We start from the raw sequence: 24,507 nt of genomic DNA, 5'->3' as shown, positions 1-24,507 counted from the left end.
CTTGCCCTTGAAGTACAGTTGCACGAATTCCGAAAAATGTTTGTTTTCTGATAACCATAACGGGATCTCTAGAATGTATGGAAACGGTTAAATACTTTGAGAACCAGTTGTGCAAATCAAATCAAATTAGGTACAGGGATACAACAAATTGTGCTCTAATTATTCGTCACACAAACACATCAAATAAAATGGTAACAACTCCGCAGGTACGACTGATACATTTTTGTTGTACACTAAATGTTATTTCTTGAGCACCCAACTAGACAAACAAAGTCATAAAAATCCCTCAATTCTTTTCGGTGAATGGATGAACCGGCGTCAATAGCACCCCCCAATCCCTGCGCCACGGGAACGCAAATTTCAATAATTATTTTACCATTATTAAATATCGCCGGGCGCATTCTCTATTTTCAAGAAAACAGGGAGACTCATTAGTAATTTGATGAATAAACAATTTTGTGTATTACTAGTTCAAGAGCATGCTTAAAAATAAGAGATTATTTGGTGACTGTACGTCTAATTTTATTGATTTTTCTGCGATTTTGCATGTGCCCAATTTTTTAGTGGTCTATAGCTCTTGAGGTACTTTCAGTGTGGCATTTCAAAGGATTTAGAGACTTTTTTTGTTATTTTTCAATGATTTTTGCATGCCCCAATTGCTCTGGCCTAAGAACAAGGGATTTTTTTTTATTTTTAGGTTTTTGGGGCTTCTTTGGTGATACCTACTAGCCATTTTTTGGTAGTCTATTCTATACATCTTGAGATACTTTTGATGTTTCTAAAAATCTGAGTTTTTAAAGGATTTTAGGGCTTGTCTTAGTGATTTTTTACTGATTTTTACACATGTGCCTAATTTTTGGTGGTCCAGCGTTTAGAGATTTGGAACATTTCGAATAAGTGACAAAAATTGAACATTTTCTTTGTAACGTAATTTAGGTCTTTAGGTCATACAAAGAAATTTTCCATAATTTAGTGTGAAAAACTTTCCTATATTTCTCAAGGTAATGTTTCTTTCATGTGACGTACGACAAGCGATGTACATTACTGATATGAATGTCACCCCTTTTAAAAATGCATACGCTAACAGCTAATTCCAGCTCCGTCTAATCTAGATGGAAAACGGTCCATATGGTTATGGCTAATGTTTCGCCTCATTTAAAAATTTACCGGGACATTTAGAACTCCCATTGACGTCTTCTGACGAAATTTGACCTTCCTGAAAACCATTTTCCAAGTTGGATTATCTTTTTCGATTCAGCCGTTGATTAAATTTGATAACACAAATCATAGCTTCGAAGAAAAAGGCGGATATAAAGTGGGCCAATATTCTCACAAGGAGCCTAGCCCCTTTGTGGCACCGCTAATAGAATGTTCTTTCCGCCATTCTTTATATTTCGATTTTTTCTTTATTACAGCGATACAATCTGTTTCCGTAGTTCGTGCTCCTGTTTTCGTCATCAGCAATTTTTTTCAATTTCCGCTCTTTTTTGTAAGGACGGGGCAAACCGTGTTGGTCCACTCATACCGAGTTTCGTGCTGCAAGAGGCCAAAATTTATTCACATGTTGTATGTAGCTCATTTGATAAGACCGCTTAATTGACTTGACTGTGTTTGTTTTGCATAAAATTTTAGCTATTTTTCTGTGTTGGCACTTTGCAAGTCGTGGGATTATTCAAATATCGACTTGCCGTGGTTGTAAAAATGTCAGCCTAACTCTTGACAAAAAAATTGAAACTGTTTACTTAGGTTGTAGCTCCTGTAGTATGTTGATTCGCTATGTAAATATTTATATTTAACATGGAAAAAACAGTTTTTCACACTGCGATAACAACTTACAAGTCAAGGTAGAGCTTTTAAAATAAATTTTTCATTGTATTTCGTGCATGACTTTTAATAAAGAAACGAGTCTTTGTTTCATTGAGGTTATGCCAGTCATATGAAAGTGCTATTTGCCGCCTAGTCCACACAGGACTGATACTACCAAACCGATGTTCCAGCCACTACACAGTACTGACAAATTTAACCATAAAGGGGTGACAATCATCAGCGTCGCTGGATCCTTTACATTTATTATATAATCATTAAATAAATACCCACCGTTACTCACTCGGGCTCGTGCCGGTGTGCATTGCCACTGCACTTCCGCATGCACGAACTTTGCATTATTCAAATTCGGAGGGTGCATAATACATCACGGGGGGCCGAAAATGGCCGAATTTCGTGCCGATTTTTTCATTCACTCCCTCTGGTAGAGAAAACGTCACGAAAATGTGGCCATAATTACAAAGCAGTCGCGGTGTGGTCGATAACAACCATGATTACTTTCAAATATTTATCTGATGTTCTAATGTTAGGCTTAGATGTGTTTGTAGTAGAGTCGACCTATTTTTTCGAGTTGATGCGGAGAATACGTCGGAAAAATGTGCGTCTGACCTACCTATGAAATGAAAATTTTATCGGGTGCTAAAAATACTGCGCTAACGTAAATAGATGGGAGTGGCACTTGTGTCTCGGGTTTGCGGTGAATCATTTTTTGAGTTCACGGTGCTTGGGGGAGTGAGGTGGAATAGCGATAAAAGAAAGGTTAATAGTAATAATTTCATTAAAGTTAATCTTGTCATAGTAAGCCATACAATGTAGATACAACATGTACAGAATTTAAATAGTGTACACATGATAAACATAAATACGAAACGGAATAATGGAAATGATTTACGACCCTATTAATAGCACTATAATCGTTAATACTGGTCATAATTACAATATTTTATTGTTATAGCCGTTTTTGGGTTAACACAATTCGCTTTAATTGACTTTTTCTTTTCAGACTGATGGAAATACGTCTTTTCTACGCGCTGCGCGCAATGGTCAGCTTGAAAAAGTCCTAGAACATTTAGAATCAAATATCGATATCAACACCAGCAACGCAGTGAGTATTTTCTTTGCAACAACACTCGTTCGTTTTATTTAGTTATTTTTAGGACTCGTAAAAACAATTTGTTTTCATGAACTCGGGATTATTCACTTAAGAGCGGACTATTTAGTCTGATGTTTCCCTTTGATTTTATATAGGACAGAGAAAACAAATAAATAGTAATTTTCTAAAGTTTTTTTATTTACAAAGCTGGATAAAGTAGTCAGTTTTCAAAAATAGTTAGGCAACCCATTTTACACTACATCGAACGCTTTGTTGACTCTATAATTAGTTTAATTCATAGCGAGGTATACAATTCGGTGTAATAAGAGCTGCACGATTTTATCTAATTAAATTCTCTGAAGTTTAAAAAGAACGATCATACTAACAAGGGCTTTAAGGATTTGTCTTCAACGGCAGAGATCGTGTCATAAATTTAAAGTACGTAAGACTTAAGGCAACGATATTTGAACCTAAATTAAACAGTAAATTTAATCTCAAGTCCTGTATAAACATAAACTTGGAGCTCTGAATTTCTAGCTGTCTTTCTCATTCCTGGTAGACGTTGAGAAAACAGCTTACTCACTCAAGGCAAACTGAAAACGTTTTTGTTGATAGAACTTTATTTTCTCTAGACACGGTTTACAGACGCGCTTAAGGTGGCCCCGCAAGTGTCTTCTTTTGTTTCATTGCCGTTAGATGTCTCTGACCACAGTTCTTCAAAGTACAATTGAACAAATATAGCTTCGGAAAAATAATAAATTTTAACTTTCTTAGCTTACGGCGCTAAGATGTATATAGTTTTTAAATGCAACCCGTGTTCTCCTTATGGCCAAAACACACGAGCCACCTTAATGACGCTATCAACCGAATCACGCATTTAACTCATCACGTGATCAAATCCAACCAATCAAACTGTCAGATTCATAGGTTAACCGCACATTAGGCTTTAATTTTAATTAAATATTTAAATCATCTAGTAGGTGGGTAATACTAATAACTAACAAAAGAACGCACACCTACGTTCTTGTGTGATGGGGTATTCCATATTATGAACTTGACTGATTCGAATATCAATTTTGATTTATTTTTCATTGTTATGACGAACTGATCTCCTACCACTACTGTGTATGTATATATAAAATTTCATCAATTTTTTTGGAATCAACTATTGTTTAACTAATTGTAAAGAATCATCGACAAAAAAAGGGAATTAGTGTTGACTCTGCTGTAAAACTTTAGTTGGTGATCCTGCTCTGTCACTATTGCATCCCAGGAAAACGTTTTTACATCAACACTAATTGTCACTGTGACATGCTAACAATATTTATATGACGTTTTACCTCAAAATTGTCGACTGATGCTAAAAATAGAATACGCTGACAGCTGAGATACATTATTCATAAGGCAGGATCACCAGCTGAAATTTTCCACTTCATTCAGCTGAGATGTGTTCAGAAGCACAACACATTTGCAGCTATTTTGTAAAATTTGGAGAGTTGGAAATTACCGCATATATTCTATAACAGTTAAATTTCTTTCTTGATAACTTCACCGTGTTAAAATTTTTATTTCACGTTGTTATTTTCAAGCATATCTCAACCCGACTATTTTTAAACTTGTTAGATCAACATTAAAAGTTTATTTTTGCTTTGTTACTTTTTTTACTTCCCGTCGTATAGATTTGTTTTTTGTTTCATTTCTTTCACAGTTTCGCATGTTACTATAACTTATCATTATCCACGTTTCTTCGATTATACTACGCTTAAATTTACCTATCTAATGGAGGAAGTTTATATTTAGATCATTAAATGTATTGTGTGGGAGAGACACTTTCATTGCACTTTTTGTTGTAAATAACTGGTTCGGGTTCAGGTTAAAAAGGAAGATAGTCGATTTTCAAACTTGATGTCATTTTATTGGACGCAATTTGATAACTCAGACTATGTTAAGAATTTAGGATGAACTACTTCCGTTGATAAAACTTACACTAGAAGTGGAACAATAGAATGAAGGTTAAGATCATCCTTCCGCAAGGAAGATCAATAAGTCTATAACGTTGGAGCATCCTCTATCAAAATTTCAAACTTTACCTTTGTCTTTGTACGATGTTCGGCCTTGTTTGAACGCTTTGGGATTATAGGATGGGGACTTGCAGGATTCGGTCTAACAGAGTTTGATACAATAGATTGCGTCATAATAGGGCTCAGGAGTACACAATCTGAAATAGTAGTATTCGATATAGTAAAACTCGATGTGATTCAATGGCATTTTTAGGGTAACGGGATTTCGGAATAACAGTTTAATCTTGAAAATACAAGATGTTATTGGGCCATGGAGTAGAATGGAAAACACAGAATAACAGAGCTATTTCTTAATTTCAGTAGGCTAGTTGTTCCCCTCTGTATAATAATAATAACAAAACTGTGATAGCTTTTAAATATCGTGACAAAAGGGCATTTCTGTTTGATAGTTTTTACAGATGTTGCGTGCGACATCTTAATTAAATTTAGGGTCAGTAATTATTATTAGACCCAAATTAGAGGGAGCTATAAAAAACACCACTAATAGCCATGGATTTTTGAAAGTTTATCTTTGATTGGTTGCATTTATAACGATCACTGAATTAGTATTAAAATGACTTACATTTTGTAAACAATTTCCACCAACAAAGAATGAGATTAAATTATGCGTTAATTCGAGTTACTGATTAAATCAAAATGTATTCGCGAATTTCCTCGTGAACCGAAACCCCACATTATAAAAAAAAAACACATCTTCAATACGAGCTAAAACCACGAGAAACTGGTGTCAGAAACGCTACGTTCTACAGCGCCGTCGAGGAATAAATGTTCGATTTCAAGCCGCAATAATATTATTAAACCTACAAGAAAATAACTAGACCTGAAACAAACCATTAAACCTGTAAGAAAATATTAAAGCCCTCCCATTTTTTGATTCTATGAGGGTATGAATTTAACTGATGGAAGTTTCAAGGTAAAACATCCAGAAACTTTGATATAACGTGATAAACAAGACTGAAGTCTGAATAAATGAATTTCCTGACACGTGGTTTATATAAACAATTTTATGACTGGTAAATATTAGAACCAGGAGTAGCTAAAAACCTTAACATCAACTGTGAGTTTATAAATTTACAAAAACCGAACAAAATTAACACGATGTGTTGACGACATCATCAAAATTTCAGATTAGAAAAAAGATTAATATGTAATTAATTACGCTTCTTGAGGGGAAAACTGTGGCGTCGATGCGTTTAATTTTCGTTTAAACAATTGCTATTTTATGAATCTACAAACTAAGTTTAACCCGTAATGTTCACCACGAGGTTACACTCACAACAAACAAGAAGTGACCGCCAAAAACAGCATTGCCAACCTCTAACCAATTACCAATCTGAAAAGTAACATTTCCTAATTCTCTAACCGCTCCAACCTAACTGAAGATCTCTACACATGGTTGCCTCCTTTTTTTCATAAAACGGTATATATTTTACTTATAACGAGGGTTTTTTTTATCACCAGAGCTCAACGCACTGCTAAAATTCGCTGATTATGCAACCAACATTACAAGAGAATTTTGATTATGTATGGGAATCGTGAAAACTAGTCAATAAAAACGAAATTTGCTAAAGTAAATTAAACTTTGACGTAATGTTTAGTAAAGGCATTACGTGACAGTCATTTATTAGTAAAGCATGCCTTTTTTAATTTCGTCCAAAGGATTGTATACTGTTTTTAGATCGTTTAAATTCTAATGCGAAATCTTATACATTTTTTAGATACGACTACGTTCGATTAAAGCGGGATATTCTACAGTTGATACAGCGGAACGAGTTTTGTAGTAAATATTGACTTTTATACTAAATTAACTTCACGAAGAATTTTAACAGATTAAAGGAATGTTGAATTAATCACAGTTGAAAGAATACCAACCTGTTGGAAAAACAAACATCCCGTCGGGGAAAGTGTTTCGCAGGCAATCAGTAATTTAATATTCACCTTAATCCTCAATGAAGCGATTGAGAATCTATAAAGTCGATTTAGAGACAACGTAAACTTGATCGTTATGATTTTGAAATGTTTCTAAAATGGGTTGTCTACATTTCAAAAATTTTTAAAAACGTTATTAGCGCTCATTTTAATGTTTATTTTCGCCCGTTAAATATTCCATTTTTCGCTTCCCAGAATGGCCTGAACGCCCTACATTTAGCCTCCAAAGACGGTCACGTAGAAATAGTCGAAGAGCTCCTCAAACGCGGTGCTGTCATTGATGCTGCCACCAAAAAAGGCAACACCGCCCTCCACATCGCCTCTCTAGCCGGCCAAGAAGAAGTAGTCAAGCTTCTAGTGACCCATGGCGCTTCCGTCAACGTACAAAGCCAAAATGGCTTCACACCACTCTACATGGCGGCGCAAGAAAACCACGACAACGTCGTCAGGTACCTGCTGGCCAATGGAGCCAACCAGAGCCTCTCCACAGAGGACGGCTTCACTCCACTGGCCGTGGCCATGCAACAAGGCCACGACAAAGTCGTCACGGTCCTGTTGGAGAACGACACGAAGGGAAAAGTGCGCCTGCCAGCCCTCCACATCGCGGCGAAGAAGGACGACATCAAGGCCGCCAAGCTGCTGCTGGAGAACGAGCACAATCCAGACGTCACCTCGAAGTCTGGATTCACGCCACTGCACATCGCTTCTCACTACGGGAATCAATCGATAGCCAACTTGTTGGTGCAGAAAGGCGCGGATGTCAACTACGCCGCCAAGCATAACATCACACCCTTACACGTAGCTGCCAAATGGGGCAAAACCAACATGGTTACCGTCCTGCTGGAGCAGGGGGCGAATATCGAGTCGAAGACGAGGGACGGATTGACGCCTCTGCACTGTGCGGCGAGGAGTGGGCATGAGCAGGTGGTGGATATGCTCTTAGAAAAAGGGGCGCCCATCAGCTCCAAAACCAAAGTGAGTACGCTTACAATACACGTGACATTTTTCGTTTACTTCGTGTTCTAACACAAGAAAAAGCTTGAGAACTAACATTTCGTGTTAAGTAATTTACGGCAATTTATTGAGCTGCATGGAGAAGAATCTCCATGAGAACTTATACTGAAAATAGTATTGTCGAAGTTACGTGGTTTTTTAAATCTGTTTGAAGAAAAAACTATTGTCACAGACTTGTCTATATTTAGACGAAGGTTGTTATAGTGGCAAACTATTTCAAAGCTTCTGATTCTGTTGTTCTGATTACAATATTGAGCTCGAATTCATAGACTGATAAGTCATTAATCAAAATTAAAAAAGTAGGGGCCTCAATACAGAACCTCTTCTGAGTCTGTTCTGAGCCACCTACAAGTTAACAGTTTCCTCCCCCCAGGTGGAAATCTGGGGGTAATTCTTCAGTTCGAAGTACCTGATTTCAAAACTGACAATGTTTGTTTGTATATAGAACGGGTTAGCACCTCTTCATATGGCTGCGCAAGGTGATCACGTTGACGCAGCGAGGATACTCCTCTATCACCGAGCACCTGTGGACGAAGTCACCGTGGATTACCTGACGGCTCTTCATGTGGCGGCACATTGTGGCCATGTAAGAGTCGCCAAATTATTGTTGGACCGACAAGCCGATGCCAACGCTCGAGCCCTCAACGGCTTTACACCCTTACACATAGCCTGCAAGAAAAATAGGATCAAAGTCGTTGAGTTGCTCATCAAGCATAGAGCAAGTAAGTTTTTGTCAATTTACATCACGGCTGTCATTGTCAATCTCCTGTATCTTTCTGACATTTGATACAATAATGAATGAGTATTTTACACGAATCTTGGAAGCTTGTGGCTTCCTTTTTGTTTTGTATTGTGCGCAATTCGTTTCTAATATGTTATTGACTTTTCTAGATATTGGTGCCACGACCGAAAGCGGCCTGACTCCCCTCCACGTTGCCAGTTTTATGGGATGCATGAACATCGTGATCTATCTCCTCCAGCACGAAGCAGACCCGGATGTTCCTACAGTCCGAGGAGAAACGCCCCTCCATTTAGCCGCCCGAGCAAATCAAGTAAAATATTCATAACCTTACGATCCCACAATCTAACCCGTTTCGACTTTCCAGACCGACATAATCAGAATTCTCCTTCGCAACGGTGCTCAAGTAGACGCCCGAGCTCGCGAACAGCAAACCCCACTTCACATTGCATCTCGTCTTGGAAATGTCGACATCGTCATGCTTCTCCTGCAACATGGCGCCCAAGTCGACAACACGACGAAGGATATGTACACAGCCCTCCACATTGCGGCCAAGGAAGGCCAAGATGAAGTCGCCGCAGCTCTCATTGACAACGGAGCTTCACTTAACGCGACCACCAAGAAGGGATTTACGCCACTCCATCTGGCGGCGAAGTATGGCCACTTGAAGGTGGCAAAACTTCTCCTACAGAAAGAGGCTCCAGTGGACGCCCAAGGGAAAAACGGAGTCACGCCTCTGCATGTAGCTTCGCACTACGACCACCAGAATGTCGCGTTGTTGCTGCTGGAGAAAGGAGCTTCACCCTACGCCACTGCCAAAAACGGGCACACGCCACTACATATAGCAGCCAAAAAGAACCAAATGGACATCGCCAATACCTTACTGGAGTATGGGGCTAAGCCTAATGCGGAAAGTAAGGTACGCGGTATATCTTAAATCATTTTAGGTCTATTCAAGTCATCAAGCTTTAATAGAAAAACTAATTTTAAATAATTTTTCCCCAGGCTGGCTTTACACCTCTTCATCTAAGTGCGCAAGAAGGCCACTGTGATATGACGGACCTTCTGATTGAGCACCAAGCCGACACGAACCACCGAGCCAGGAACGGACTCTCGCCTTTACATCTCTGTGCGCAAGAGGACAAAGTTTCAGTGGCCGAAATTTTAGTGAAAAATGGGGGTGAAGTGGACGCGGCAACTAAGAACGGTTACACGCCTCTCCATATAGCCTGCCATTATGGACAGATTAACATGGTTCGGTTCCTGCTTGCGAACGGTGCCAACGTCAAGGCTACTACTTCTCTGGGGTACACGCCGTTGCATCAAGCCGCTCAGCAGGGTCACACTAACATTGTCAACACACTATTAGAGAATTCCGCAGTGCCCAATGCGGTCACTAATGTGAGTTTTGAGCGAGTTTTCAAACCAGACGGGAATTGTGTGATTTTTCAGAATGGCCAAACACCTTTACACATCGCCGAGAAACTGGGTTACATCACGGTGATCGATACCCTCAAAGTGGTGACGCAGCCTTCGTCCCCGACGAGTGCTTCGCCCATTTCGAATGACGAAAAATATCGTGTGGTCGCGCCGGAAGCGATGCACGAAACGTTTATGTCTGACTCAGAGGAAGAAGGTGGTGAGTAATGTTTGTCTAGTAAAGGTACATTAGCTAAAGTGTGCGGTGTTTGCTATCTCATTAGCTACACAAAGTTGATACAGACTGATAACGAACGACGATTCTTTATCAACTTTGTAAGTTAAACAAGCAATAAATGAGAGACAGCAAGAGTCGCTAAAAAATAAAGTCACGACCACCCAAATTACGAAGTGTAAGGTGTTTTCCTTAGATTAGAACACCTGCTGTACCCATCATTTTTTCTTAGATGTTTATGGGCATGCGCTTTGCTCTTGTGCTTATTCAATTTAGTCAGACAATGTTAGTGCATGACTTTTAGTCATCACAACAGTCACATCCATCAATCATTCATTCATAACCATAACCATTACCATCTAGTGCAAATAGAAAATTGTCCAATTTTTGAAAAAAAAAAAACCGAACTTAGTTACATAGAGGCCCATAGATCTAGACAACGGCTACAATTCCAGTTCTTAGAATGTCTCTAGTCACAAACGATAAAAGAGGCCAATCCCTTCGACAGCTTTGATACAAAATCGCTTTCATTTGCTTCACACTTTCACTGAAATTTAACGAATTGTTTAATCGTGAAACCAGGGGAGAATATTTTGGACGGATTCGGTACGGCTCCGCATCAACGACACGTGTACCTCCCCTATTTCAATGGTACAACCTTGCTCACCCGTAAGTCTAGAACCATATTGTTACACACAAACACAATTCATGTTTGTATTCAAAAATTGGGTTTATTTGCAAGCTGACACGCTATTTATTAACTTTTGTTTGATTCTTTCCTTCTAAGTACTTAACACAGAATCTAATTTTTAGTTGGATTGGATAGTCATAGTGTTGTTATTTTCAGGAGAGGACACAGTTTTGGGTGACCAAACTTACAGGTACCTGACGGCGGATGAAATGAAAAGTTTGGGCGATGACTCGTTACCTATTGATGTAACGAGAGACGAGAGGATAGATTCTAATAAAATTATTGCTAATGCCGAAAACATGTTGCCACCGCGTCACATCGAAGACAATATCAGTCCAGAACATGTACAACAAAACTATGTGGAGTATATCAAAAAATACACCCCTGACAACGTAGATATAGACAAACATCCGATCAGTATAGGGTGAGTTGTTTGAAGTAGTTCATATTTTTACCAAGCAGGAGTGGACGTGTGAAATTAGCACGTCCACGACTGCCAAGTCCCTTGGATTTTTGTCGCGTAGTACAAAACACTAACTTTGTTTCTGTATCTTTGAATTTGCTGCAGGAAACTTCACTGGAAGAAGTAAGTTTGCTGTTTACACAGTGTAGTTATGTTCTTTCACAGTTCTCCTCCACCGACTTTCCTCAAAATTTCCAATTTTCCATATATCATTGTCCAACTGCACATTGTAGTCCAGTCAATCCGGCCTTAACAAATAAACAACCGTGCATTTTGGCTAGGTAGCAATTTTTGACCCCGAACTAGTTTACAACATAATTCGTTCTTTTGTAGTTGCTCGTCCCCTAATTTTTCAATGTTTCCGCCCATAACTCTTTAATTACTAACGCTATGCCAAAAGGTTGTTAATGAAAGTTATGGATAATGATATTATCTACAAAAACGGTTCTTACACATTTTTTTTAGCCTCATGGTTACGGAAATAAATTTAAAAAATCATTGTACCCTGATTTTCAACTTTCTACGAAATCTCCCAAAACAGTTGTTGCCTACCTCAAATACACGGTCTCATGCCGAATTGACTGTCTTAATTCTGGATGTCTATATATAGCAATGAATAAACCACTAAATAATTGTTGTTTTTTTGACAGCTTCTTAGTGTCCTTCTTGGTGGACGCCAGAGGTGGCGCGATGCGCGGTTGTCGTCACTCAGGCGTTCGTGTGATTGTCCCCCCAAGATGTGCCTCAAGCCCTACTAGAATAACCTGTAGATACGTACGGCCCCAGCGAACGCCGCATCCGCCTCCACTCATGGAAGGTGAAGCGCTGGCAAGTCGAGTCCTGGAATTGGGTCCCGTGGGAGCTAAATTCTTAGGGTAAAAGCAACCCAAACGAATTTCCCATGAATAACGCAAGTTTTCTAGACCCGTAATCATCGAGGTCCCTCATTTCGCAGCTCTGAGAGGTAAAGAACGCGAAATTGTGATCCTCCGGTCGGACAACGGCGAGTCCTGGAAGGAACACACGGTGGAAGCTACGGAAGAGGTTCTTAACGAAGTTCTTCACGATAGTTTCGAGGCGGAAGGTTTGTTTTAACCTTGTCGAAAGTTTCCCTATTCTTTATGAACTCGCTCTTTCCAGATTTGAACCAACTGGAAGATATATCCTCCGGGAGGATAACGCGTATAGTGACCCAGGACTTCCCCCAGTATTTCGCCGTGGTCTCAAGGATACGACAGGAGGTGCACGCCATCGGGCCCGAGGGCGGGATGGTGTCAAGTACTGTGGTACCACAAGTTCAAGCGGTGTTCCCCCAGGGAGCGCTCACCAAGAAGATTAAAGTCGGACTACAGGTAAATCTCTTCAAGCCACGCAAAGGGGTACCGAAGGAAAAATTGCGTAAAATCACGGTCAACCACATACCGAAAAAGAAAAGATGGTCGCTAATATGGTGATTGGGGGGTTCGTTTTTGTACATAATTAGAATTTAGAGTTTAAAGCCAAACGATTCGTACCTTTATTGACGAGAAAGTTTAATTTAACAAGAAAATGTAGCGAGTTTCATATATTTATTATTATGAAAGATACATATTAATAGTTCGAAATTTTCTATTTTTCCAAAAAAAGTACAAATACGGTGGAGCTGACAAACTGATTCAGATGTTGCATTACTTGTATCTTGTGATTTTATTCTAGACTCTTTATAATTTATTATCTAGTCATATGTGATGTTTGAGATTTGCAAGTTCTAGTCAAACGGCCTAAGATATGCGTCAACACGAAAATTGATGTACTGATTTGACGTAACGAAAAACAAAAGGAAAGGAAGACTTGTGTTTTGGTCATGTAAAGATTCTGTTGATTAATGTTAGCGACGCAGTTTAAACTTTGCTTTGCTTTAATTGTCGTTAAAAACTAAATTTTTTAGTATGTGCGTTGGGGAATCTTTAAAATCTGAACATAATCTACGTACTCGTTTTCAAAATACATGGGCACATAAATGTTGCAAAATAACTTACTCTTGCAGTCGGCTTAACTGTACAAAAATCCAGCTTATGTCGTTTTGAAACTGTATTTTACTAATAAAAGTATTAAATATGGGCTGTATAATGTGCCAGTTAATAGAGTTAAAGAAATTTCAAATTTTAAAAAATTTGTAAAATTTCTAGTAATGTTATATGCTATATTTTGTGAAATCTGTACATTTTGTGAAGAATATTGGACAAAACTCATGACAATTGTCTTTCAGTGCAATTATCAGAGAGTCGTATAATGCTACAAATACCGTATGTTTCTACATCAGCTTTCGTGGTGACCGAAATTGAGCGCTATTTAAAAAAATGCATTTAAGTTTTTTAATATTGATAATGGAGGCACCGTTACCGATTTTTTCTAATAGCGCTCCATATCACTATTTGTTATGATTGTTTTGAACACGACGAACACCTGACGATGTATACCTATTATAGTAGATTTAGGAGAGATTATTTAGGGATGGGGCCATTCGTATTTGGTTGATCTAAAGCGGTTACAATGTCTTGTTGGTTGTGCGAATGCCCCTAACATACCATAATTGTTGTAACATTTCGCATCCTTGCCCGCATCTTCGTTTCGTTTTTTAATTCTCATTAATTTCGTGCTTAATTCTAAGTCATGTCATGTATGTTTTTTCTCATTATTGTCAACTTTTCAGTCACTAAATTTGTATACAGTGTGAGTGCCCAATAAAGTTGAGTTAAAACTAACCACAACTAACTTTTTCATTGGCTCAAGTCGAATTTTTGGGCACCCGACGTGTTCAAAAATTCCGCGAACAAAGCACGGTTCGAATCGCACACGCTATCGTTATTGGGCTCTCAGCTCAACCGCTTCAGACACTCCTCCATTTTCTTCATTGTTGTTGCACTTTTTTGACATTATTTTTTGTGTTATGTTTGCTGTCGAACCTTGCTTTGTCGCATTACCCTTCCCTAAGTCCCTTTCTTTGAAGGTAAGTGAGCTTGTGCATTTCTTACAACCGCCCGAGCGAGTCCCACAAGAAATTCGTCACTGTGTTCTCGCATCTTAGGCACAACCAATAGATCCAGAATTGACAGCCAAACTTCTGGGACACGGAGTGGCGGTTTCGCCCGTCGTGACCGTCGAACCCAGAAGACGAAAGTTCCATAAGGCCATCACGCTGAGTATGCCGGCACCGAGGGCGCACTCTCAAGGGATGATCAATCAGTATTCAGGAAACGCACCCACTTTACGACTTCTCTGCTCTATAACAGGTACTAGCTAGAATTTTTCTTACTAAGATATACTAATCAACGTGATTTTTGCTGCTAAAGCTAAGCTCTCAAAAGCTGGCTTTAATTATGGTTTATTTTGTTTTTGTTGTTTTTGTTGTTTTCATTTGTCAACTCTAATCAATGGACCTCTTTGGTCATGTTATCACCGACTCGTTTTTGGTTTTTTGTTTCTAGTTTTCCATTGAAATATGATGTCTTACTGTTGTGTTGTGCCCTATGTATTTTTTGTAAATTGTTTTTGTCGTTAAGGGGTTGGCAAGCTTATGTTTTACGGTAGCTATTACGTAGATAGCTGTAAGTAGACTAAATTTTTTTATAGATATAGGTACTGTATTTAATTAGATTAGTACTTATGAAGCATGTACAATAAAGATGCTTAGAAATTCAGATATCATCCTGTATCATGTCAGTATTAGAAGGCGATGTTCCAGGAAATTCACCAGTGTCAAATCAAAAGTATTTAATTTGTCTCTGCGTGCTGCATCGATGTTGTAGACTTTTGTATTGACTCCTAATATGGATAAAAGGATTTCGTCATAGAAGCATTCATTCCATGCTTAATTGGATCATTCCGTTCGGCTATCCAATGAGCATGCGTTCCTTTTGCTAATTCTTTTGTCCTTCAGTGTTAATACAAAGCAGGTCCACGTGTAGATATGGTCGACATGAAGTTCTTGGAATACCAGTAGGTGTAAAAAAGAAGTATCATTTGTTAAGAGATAAAATTCCGTCTGCTAAAGTGGGGTGTTGTCGTACATATACACGTTTCCCAACGATGTTGAAAAGTTTGCCAGCCTCGTAATTTTTCCAGCTGACGTCATTGTGACGTCGTCACAACCCAGTTCCCATCATCCTAACGAGCGCGTTCAAAAGCAGTGTGTATTCGTCATGATGACGTCACAAGTGTCACTCCAAACAGTCAAACTAATGCGCTAATATTGATATTTCACGCGCGTGTCCAGGGGTGTTTCGGAAAAGATCTCTCAAAGGTAACTAACTATATTGTGGGCTGCCCCCCTTTTAGAATGTATATCTATATCTATTTTTTAAAAGTTTTGATTTTCGTTTCTGTTCTTTATAAATCGAAACATTTTTCGTTAGGAATGTGAACGAGGCGAGGGACGTGTACGATTTGGCAACAACGGCGGGGGAAACTTTGAAATTCAAATCGCAGCAAGTTGGGAAATCGTGCGCATCCACGTCTTTTATGAAATTTAAGGACTTATTATTATAAATTTTCTTTTGCCTTTTAGTCGTTAATACTGTTTATTTTTTCAATTTTATTTTTAAAAATTCACAAAAACACGAATCGCAATTTTCACCTTATATAGATTTGCTGCATTTCATTTATTTTCTTGGTTACATTACAACCGATGATTTTCTCTTAATTAACGATTATTTTCGTTTCGATAACCCTATAATATAAGGCGTCAGATCAGTCGTAGAGAAACCAATAAAACATGACCTCCAGACACTGTCCGATAAGTTTAATTTAATACCGGAAGTTAGTTGCCACGCGACTGGTCTTTTCTGAAACCGTTCGTATGAATGCTTTGCTTTTTGCCGCTTCAAACCACTGCATTTGCTTCCACTTTTGCCAAGACAATGGTCATAAACCGTCAAGTGCCTGAATGTAAAACGCTTGTTGCTACTGTATCTTGTCTTGATGATGGTCGATCACGCGTACGAGACGTCCGGATATGCATGCTCCTAGTGTTATGTATTTGTTATGTCATGAGGATGGGGGCGAGTCATTCGAACTAGTCACCAAATGTCGGAACAACTCTGATCCGCACTTTTGGTATGACGCTCGGAAGGTGCAATGTTTTCCAAGATCTTGGTATAAGTCAGATCTTTCCTTTTAAGGCGGCACGACGAGAGCACAATGGGAGGATGTTACGGGGTCCACGCCACTGACCTTTGTCAATGACTGTGTGTCGTTTACGACGACGGTGTCGGCGAGGTTTTGGCTGATGGACTGTCGAAACGTTGGCGATGCGACGAAAATGGCCACTGAACTATATAGGTAAGTAACGACAACTTTTATTTATCTGTAGCGGATTCTAAGTCTACTTTCAAAAAAATTTTTCCTAACTTTCTAATTTCGATTTTGGGCACCTTGTTTTTCATTAAGTCTATCTCAGAGGGTTAACAGGGACAAAATAACTAGGGAATCTTACTTAGAGCAACTGAAAAGTAATACGTAAGATATTACGATGGCGTGGCGCCAGATTTAAACGCAGCGCGGGGGCGCATAGCGACAGCGGTGCGAAGGGCGTCTCCTCGTGGAGGTCTATTTGCCCTAACCATAACCACAACATATGCTACGTGTTTTAAACAATCGCATTCCTGAAGCCTACTTCCGTCGAAAATCCGCTATTGCAGATAAACATTCACGTGAAAACGACAATGACAGTCAAAGCTCTCTCACGCGGTCCCGTGCTTTCATTTCAGTTAAAGTTAACATCTCCTGAATTTTGACGATAGTAAAATAAGTATTATAATTACAAGACAGGAACAAGCAAGATTAATTTAATTAAGTTAAAGATTAAATCAAAATTACTTCATCAAGCTGCAATGAGCACCCTACACGGTAAAAATGACAATGTGATTGAATCAATCAGATTGTCATTCCTTCAGTCATATTCGTCAATCCATAAATCTTGCCCTTACACGATCAATCAGATTGTCTGCCTAAATGAAAACAATTCGGATGTGAGGAAATAACACATTAATACAGAGTGATTCAACTTTATGACACGCTGTTAAGGACTGTTTATTGAGCTAAGAAAAAAATAATTAGCAAAATCCTTGTGCCCAACTGTACCGCATGATCAGAAATGTTGGCACTCCTAAAATTGGCGTCATGATGTTTTCTATAATTTTCGGTTGTCGGCTGTACAGATTGACAGAATGTTGACATTTTTAAATTTGCAAAATTGTATCCAAACCATAACTTAAGTTTACGTTACGATTGAGGTATCTGTCACAAAGTTACTTCGATAATATCAACATAAACGCAAGAAAAGTTTATATTTTTATTTAGGAAATACTACCAACAGTTATTTCTGATCACGCGGTACCATAGATGTTCGTTCAAAATTTAATTTAGAATTTTAACCATATTCACTATTTACTTATTGTTGACGGGTACATGAAATCGATCGAAATTTCATTACTCAGAATAATAATTTTATTTATTTAATAACATTATAAGAATATTTAAAAAATGTGCAAATGAATCTGACAACAGTGGCTAATTTTTCACATTTGTTAATCTGTCTATCCAAATTGTTACTCTGTTTTTGTAAGTAAACGTCAAATTAACGTTTGGGCTGTTGAGTTAACGTGCCATTTTTGAATCACTCTGTATAATACTAAATAAATATAACAATGCACCTCCCATTACGAGTCCACGGAGATATTAATTTAACTGATGATAATTTTCAAGGTCCTTTCTCTGAAAATGGATCAGCGTTTCAGATTACATTAACTGCCACAAAATGAAATAAATCTCGAGTTGTAATGTTATCCAGAACCTTAAATATATACATCGTGATAAACAAAAAAAGCGAAGCCTGAGTTTGCCACGTGTTTTATGTAAATATTTGCAATTAAAAAATCCTAAGTGGATTTATAGAAAATAAAACAAAAATAACACGTGTTGTCGAATATATTATTTTTCAAAATTTAAGCAAATTTCAAGGTCGACAACTTACCAGTGTAGTTAGCGGAGATCACAACCCTTGCAAAACTGTAGGGTCGCGGACGTTACAGTAAACAACACGTTTTGTTGTACATTTGTGTTGTACTCGTCTATAATGTTGTAAACGAAAGAAAATGTAACTAAATAGTATGTTATATAACAGAAAACACAGAATTTACATTGCTTTCACTCTCATGTTTCAACACTGCTGCTGTACATAGCAAAGCCTTTAGAGCCGTTTGCATTGAGGGCTTAATGCTGATTGTTGTTGACATTAAATGCCAAATGAAAAAGTGACAAGCTGACAAGTTATTAGAAAAACATTCTGATTCAGAATCAGAATCAGAATCGAGAGAAATTATGATTGGTGGTATGTCTTCATATGGTGCATTACCCCATTAAACGCTTCCAATCATCCATGATCAGCCGTTCACAATGTCTAATAATATTTTGCCATTTGTCTGCACCTACTCTAGCAAGAGCCTCAAGCCATAAGGACTGTACAACACCAATAGCGCCACCGTCTTCCCGAATATATTTATTGCAATATAGTTTACACTGTTCCCACGCCAGTTCAATTGGAAAATACTGACAGTGGTAGGAATATTGAAAAATAGGTGGATAATTCCTCTTGCTCTCGTCACTGCCATAGCATTTACCCTAGACATATTTATAAATCTGTTCTTTTAGGATCTCTGCTGGGTGCTTTTAAGTTGTTCTTTTAACTTCTCCACTTCGTAAGAACATAATCTATCATAAATATTGCGATAGAACGCGCTCATAGAAACGATTCAAATTTAATACGGTTCTTGACGTCTCAACTGACAGATCAGTCACTATTGCATTGTCGATAAAGTAAAATAAGGAGGTGTAAAAAAATACTAACATACACAGTTAAGAGTAAATTTTTGGGTTTTGCGTGTCCTTGACCTTCGCGCCCATTTTGAAAAATAATATAGTCGAAGTTTTGCACATTTCAGTTTGGAAAATCATTGTTACACTGATATTACATTAATTACACTGGTTGAGGTGGGCTGTGGCATCGAATGCGATTCATTTTGATTTTCTGCCTACTCCGGATTCCAAAACCCCTACCTCAAATCGAGAGTCTAAATTCGGCTACGAATGCGAATTGGGTGATTTTCTTCTCGGCCGTAAATTCAATATTTCAATTTGGGACACCACAGTATGATCCATTTTAAATTGAATATTCCTGAGAAGTACATATCTTATTAAAATTATACATACAAAATATTAGTTTAATTTGCCACCATTTTTTAAGGAAAGCTCTATTTAGGAGAATGACGTTTGAACGTTCTACTTCTTTTAGGACAAATATTGTCATACAAAAAATAAATCAGAAATTATATAACATTTCAAAATGGTTTTCGACGCAGTAGGCAATGATTGTGCAAACCCAGCCCAGATTTAGTAACAAAAAATTAAATAGATATCAATTTTATCAGTTTGAGGTTATGATTTAAAGAAAGCAGCTGGTGATAATAACTACGCTTAAATTGTTAAATTAGTAAAAATAGTAAAATAAGCAAAACAATAAAGATGATACACGTGTTTCTGAAGAGACAACTGAAATGTCAACAAAGAATTTCATAATTTTAACATGATGTACTGCTAATTTTATTTAGAATTTTCATAGCCATCTACGTCCACAACAATTTTGTAATAACCAATATTACTATGATAATTAGTAATGGCATTTTGTAAAAGCTGAACCGCATAAATAAAACGAACAAATTTTCCTAAATACAAAAAAATGTTGAACAGTTGCGAAATGTCAACAAGCAATTTTTATTTTTTTCAATTTGCAGCTACCTAACTCTATAGTTATAAGATTGCCGGTTCAAATTTTAAAAGAATTATTGTAGGTCTACATTCGTTCCTATGTTTGTGAGCAAATTTATTCCTGCATTGAGTGTAGATATATATATTGTGATTGGTGAATGTATGTATAGTCAATTCATCCAAAATAATGTGTCACCGAAAGATTTTGTGTACAACTTAGGCTCACGTACCATAACCCTATTTGTCATTTTTATTGTTATGAAATAAAGAACGAAATGCTGAGTCTGTCTGTAAGTAAAGTATGTAACTTCAACCATAATTCAACTTAACAAGGTAATTTCCATCTTCCTGTTTATTGTAACACTACTTAAAGTACGATTAATTGTTTGTTAACTTGTCAATATAGTGAGATATTACTATTATGATGAAATCAATTTTGAAGTATCAATTTTAACATAATAAAGTATAGGGTGAATATAAACGATGGTACATGAAGTGACCTTTGAAATTTCGTGAATTTTGCCGCTTCGTTGTGATGATTGATGTCGTCGCCTGTCACAAATCCACAAATATCATTCATAACCTAATTTTCGTAGAACTTTTCCAAAGATATTGGAAATACTAGACATAACATACAGTTGGTTTTTAAACAAAATTTGTTTGGTTAGTAGACTTTTTTCTTCATAATGCAAGCTTGTTTTAAAATATTTTGGCAGCAATAATATCTACAATCACGGTCAGAAAATCTTGGATGTCAATGTCATTTCGCTGTCATAAACTGTGAAACACCTAATCGTATTTTTTTTAGTTTTCCTATTTTTGACACTAAAATTCTCAAAATAACAGGAAAATGACTCAAACTCGTCCATTCACGAATGTGTGCGAACACGGTACGAACAGAAAGTCTATTTATCTCTGTTACAAATGAGCGTTGTGTTCCGTCTAGACATAAAAGATCTTTGGTTTTTTCAAAATGTCTACTGCTTGACAAATAGGCAACCACTAATTCAGATCGAATGACCAATGTCAATGAAACGGAAAATTATTATTGTTAAAAATGCAGTAGCAGATTTCCCAAAACTATCTTTGGCTATGTTCATTTTATGTGGCATTAGGATAAGAATGTTAATAAAATAATTCATAATAGTTCAAATTTTCTTGAAAAAACAAGTTTCAGTTTTTCTAGTCTTTCCCCATAAACTTTAACAAAGATGTACAGAGTCATCAAAATTGATTGAGAGAGTTGGTAAACCTGAACTTGAATAATTTGGTTTATTAAGTTGTATAAAAATATTAGCTGTCAGATTTGAAGTTTCAAGTTTCAAATTTAAAAACTCAGTGGCGTCTTTTTTCGACTTTTTTTTTGTAAAAACATTAGTTGTCAGATTTGAAGTTTCGAATTTTTGTCACGCCACTGAATTCATTGCCATATAACCTTAAACAAATCTGTCATAAGGTTGACAAACTTCACGACAAAAACAGGGGGTACCAACTCTCTCAATCAATTTTGATGACCCATGTATATTATCAAGTAAGCGTCACTGCCATTTTATGTCAGATTACGTCATATAATTATATTATGAGTCGTATTATGTCATAAAGTCAAATCCTATGGTCAAATCCTTAAATTTAACAATGACGGTGCCGCGGGAAATTGTAATGTGATTAAACATTGAATGCTGTAAGTTTTTAGCTCCTAATTGTCTTTTTTTTTCCAATATATCTGTGATAATTATCAATTTATCAAAAAGTGATGTCGGTTGTTGTTGACTTTAAATGATACCACTTTATATAAATATCCACCTTGCTACCTTATCACACCATACTATACTCTTCTGTTTCCCCAGGGAAGCCATCCATGTCCCGTTCATGGCAAAATTTGTCGTGTTCGCCAAGCGTGTCGACCCCCTGGAGGCGCGGTTACGCGTCTTCTGCATGACCGACGACAAAGAAGACAAGACCCTCGAGCACCAGGAGCACTTCACGGAGGTGGCGAAGAGCCGCGACGTGGAGGTGCTCGAGGGTAAGCCGCAGTACATCGAGTTCGCCGGCAACCTGGTGCCCATCACCAAGAGCGGCGAACAACTACAATTCTCGTTCAGGGCTTTCAGAGAAAACCGGCTGCCGTTTTCGGTGCGGGTGAAAGACCAGCACGCGGAGGCGGTCAGTCGGTGCTTGTTCATGAGGGAGCCGAAGCTGCCCAAAGGGGAGCCTCCGCAGCAGCCGATCTGTATATTGAACATCGTGCTGCCGGATGACATCGTGGTCGATACCATCTCCTTGACTGATAGCGATTCTGTGAAGAAGATCGAGAACTTCGATTATTACAGGTAAGGCGGGGTCATTGTTATTAATTTTAGTGATAGAGTGTTTTTGGTAAGTTTATTGTATGAATTTTGTTGTTATAGGCCGGACCCGCGGTTAGCGGACATGAGCAACCTCTTAGGTGACGACTGGGTGCCTTTGGCGGCTCAATTAGGTCTAACCACCTCAGAAATCAACGTAATCAAATCCGAATACCCCGACAGCGTCGCCAAGCAAGCTCAGTCGATGTTGAGAATGTGGCTGTCGCAGTCGGGTAACAAAGCCCAAACCAACACCCTAGAAAGTGCGCTTAGGAGAATAGGAAGGGAGGACATCATACCTCAGTGCCTAAACGTCGATTATCCTCCTCACGGGATCAAGGAGATAGGAAAACAGAGACTGATAAAGAAATTAGAAGAAAACCTCTACGAAAAAGACATCATGAAAGACTCAGACAGCGTCGAGTCGCTGAAAAAAGCCGAAGAAGAAAAGAAAAAGGAGAATTTCGACAAGTACTCCGCCGAGGAAAAGATCGTCGAAGAGACGTCTGAAGACGAGGAAGAGGAAGACGAAGACTTTAATAAGACTGTGACGGAAAGACGGCATCAGATCGAGGAACGACTTTCTGTCGATAGGACAGTTCCGGCGTCTTCGCAACGTGTCGAAATTGTCCAGGAAATCAGTTCTATCAAACGACAGAGCTTGGTAGAGAACAAAATAGCAGAAGTCGAATTAAAAGCCGGGGAGGTCGTTGACGGACAAAAAACCACAATAACATCGAACGAAGTGACGATCTCGCCGGTTATTGAAAAGGTGATGGTGGATGGAGACAGACGGGACTCTGAATTGTTGGAAGGTGTAACGCACAGGTTAGAACAGAAAATGGTGAAGAAAATTATCTCGACAGAAGGTAAGTCGGAAAATTTTTCAGGTCATTGTAAAATGCGGCATCGTATTTACATTTTGTTTGAATTTGACAACGTTTTGATTGGAAATTGAAGGTATTATAGTTATATTCCAAATGTGCCTCCAGTATTTTTTGGAATGAAGCTATTTTTGAACATTTTTTTTAAATGATAACTTGTGATTTTGAGGTTATATGATACCTTACTTCGTGTCTCAAAAACTCGTGGAATTTTAAAAAGTTGAAGGACTTTAGAATTCAGAATGTTCATGAATATTGTCGGTTAACCTGGTTTAAAATTAGTGCAACAAATATGTTCAACACATCATGTTTAAGGTACAGCAATTCTGTGATTAAGTCAAACTTCGTGTGTCTATTGGACCTTTCGGTTGTTTTTAAGTTTCTGACACTTTTCAACGCACTGTATACAATACAGTTTTTTTTACTACAGTGTGCGATGGTTAAAAACTCTTTCATTAAATCAATAGCCCAGTACAAACAGTCTACAGTACAGTAATTTTGGCAATCACTCAATATTGTACTGAACGCAGCAGAATTTAGAACAACTTCTTTATTCCTTAATTTTTCCCCTAAAATAAAAAAATCGTACGCATTCGTATTTTAAAAACAAATCTCTACAAAAACAAACAAAAAATATACAATGCAATTTAAAAACAAAGCTGACTACTGTCTGTCAAAAGCTGGTGTGATAACCCAAACATTTCGCCTTAAAATGACATGCGGAAAAAAAATTGAAAGGGCGCGAAAAACTCAAAAATTTAGCCTTGGCTGTGATCGCTTAACAAAATGGAACCTACATTATGTGTCTTTTTTTGTAGTGGAATGTAATCCGATGCAAGGTTGGAAAAGTCCAAATCAAAATCTGAAGTAAAGTAACTGGATGCAAATACACAAGTTATTACGGGCGTGTGGCGGTAAATTTAAAATTATGGCAGTCAACACGAGAATAAAATTTTAATAAAAAAAACTATGCAGAGGCAGTGGCACC

The 24,507-nt window shown here is 37.9% G+C and overlaps 1 protein-coding gene across 19 annotated transcripts in view; it reads left to right on the top strand.

Annotated features, from left to right (window-relative positions):
• Positions 1–24,507, top strand: part of LOC135127974 (ankyrin-3-like) — a 188,828-nt gene that overhangs the window by 67,761 nt on the left and 96,560 nt on the right. For 16 of the 19 annotated variants that reach the window (XR_010280311.1, XM_064054712.1, XM_064054711.1 and 13 more), the window contains 16 exons: positions 2,828–2,929; positions 7,123–7,902; positions 8,387–8,663; positions 8,833–8,993; positions 9,048–9,599; positions 9,686–10,081; positions 10,133–10,319; positions 11,182–11,449; positions 11,594–11,611; positions 12,139–12,363; positions 12,412–12,572; positions 12,629–12,840; positions 14,556–14,760; positions 16,648–16,807; positions 22,138–22,620; positions 22,699–23,504. Coding sequence is in view for 18 of the 19 variants with exons in the window: in XM_064054712.1 (XP_063910782.1) it covers positions 2,828–2,929; positions 7,123–7,902; positions 8,387–8,663; positions 8,833–8,993; positions 9,048–9,599; positions 9,686–10,081; positions 10,133–10,319; positions 11,182–11,449; positions 11,594–11,611; positions 12,139–12,363; positions 12,412–12,572; positions 12,629–12,840; positions 14,556–14,760; positions 16,648–16,807; positions 22,138–22,620; positions 22,699–23,504 (4,993 nt within the window). In the remaining variant the exon portion in view is untranslated. Of the gene's footprint in view, positions 1–2,827; positions 2,930–7,122; positions 7,903–8,386; positions 8,664–8,832; positions 8,994–9,047; positions 9,600–9,685; positions 10,082–10,132; positions 10,320–10,916; positions 11,004–11,181; positions 11,450–11,593; positions 11,612–12,138; positions 12,364–12,411; positions 12,573–12,628; positions 12,841–14,555; positions 14,761–16,647; positions 16,808–21,882; positions 21,972–22,137; positions 22,621–22,698; positions 23,505–24,507 lie in introns of those variants that run through there. The other 3 variants (XM_064054713.1, XM_064054693.1, XM_064054705.1) reach the window with 3 other exon arrangements.

The sequence above is a fragment of the Zophobas morio genome, unplaced genomic scaffold (genome assembly GCF_036711695.1).
Source record: "Zophobas morio isolate AGI-343-1 ecotype UQ-CSIRO unplaced genomic scaffold, CSIRO_AGI_Zmor_V1 ptg000012l, whole genome shotgun sequence".
NCBI lineage: Eukaryota > Metazoa > Arthropoda > Insecta > Coleoptera > Tenebrionidae > Zophobas > Zophobas morio.
This window is presented reverse-complemented; position numbering and strand designations above follow the sequence as displayed.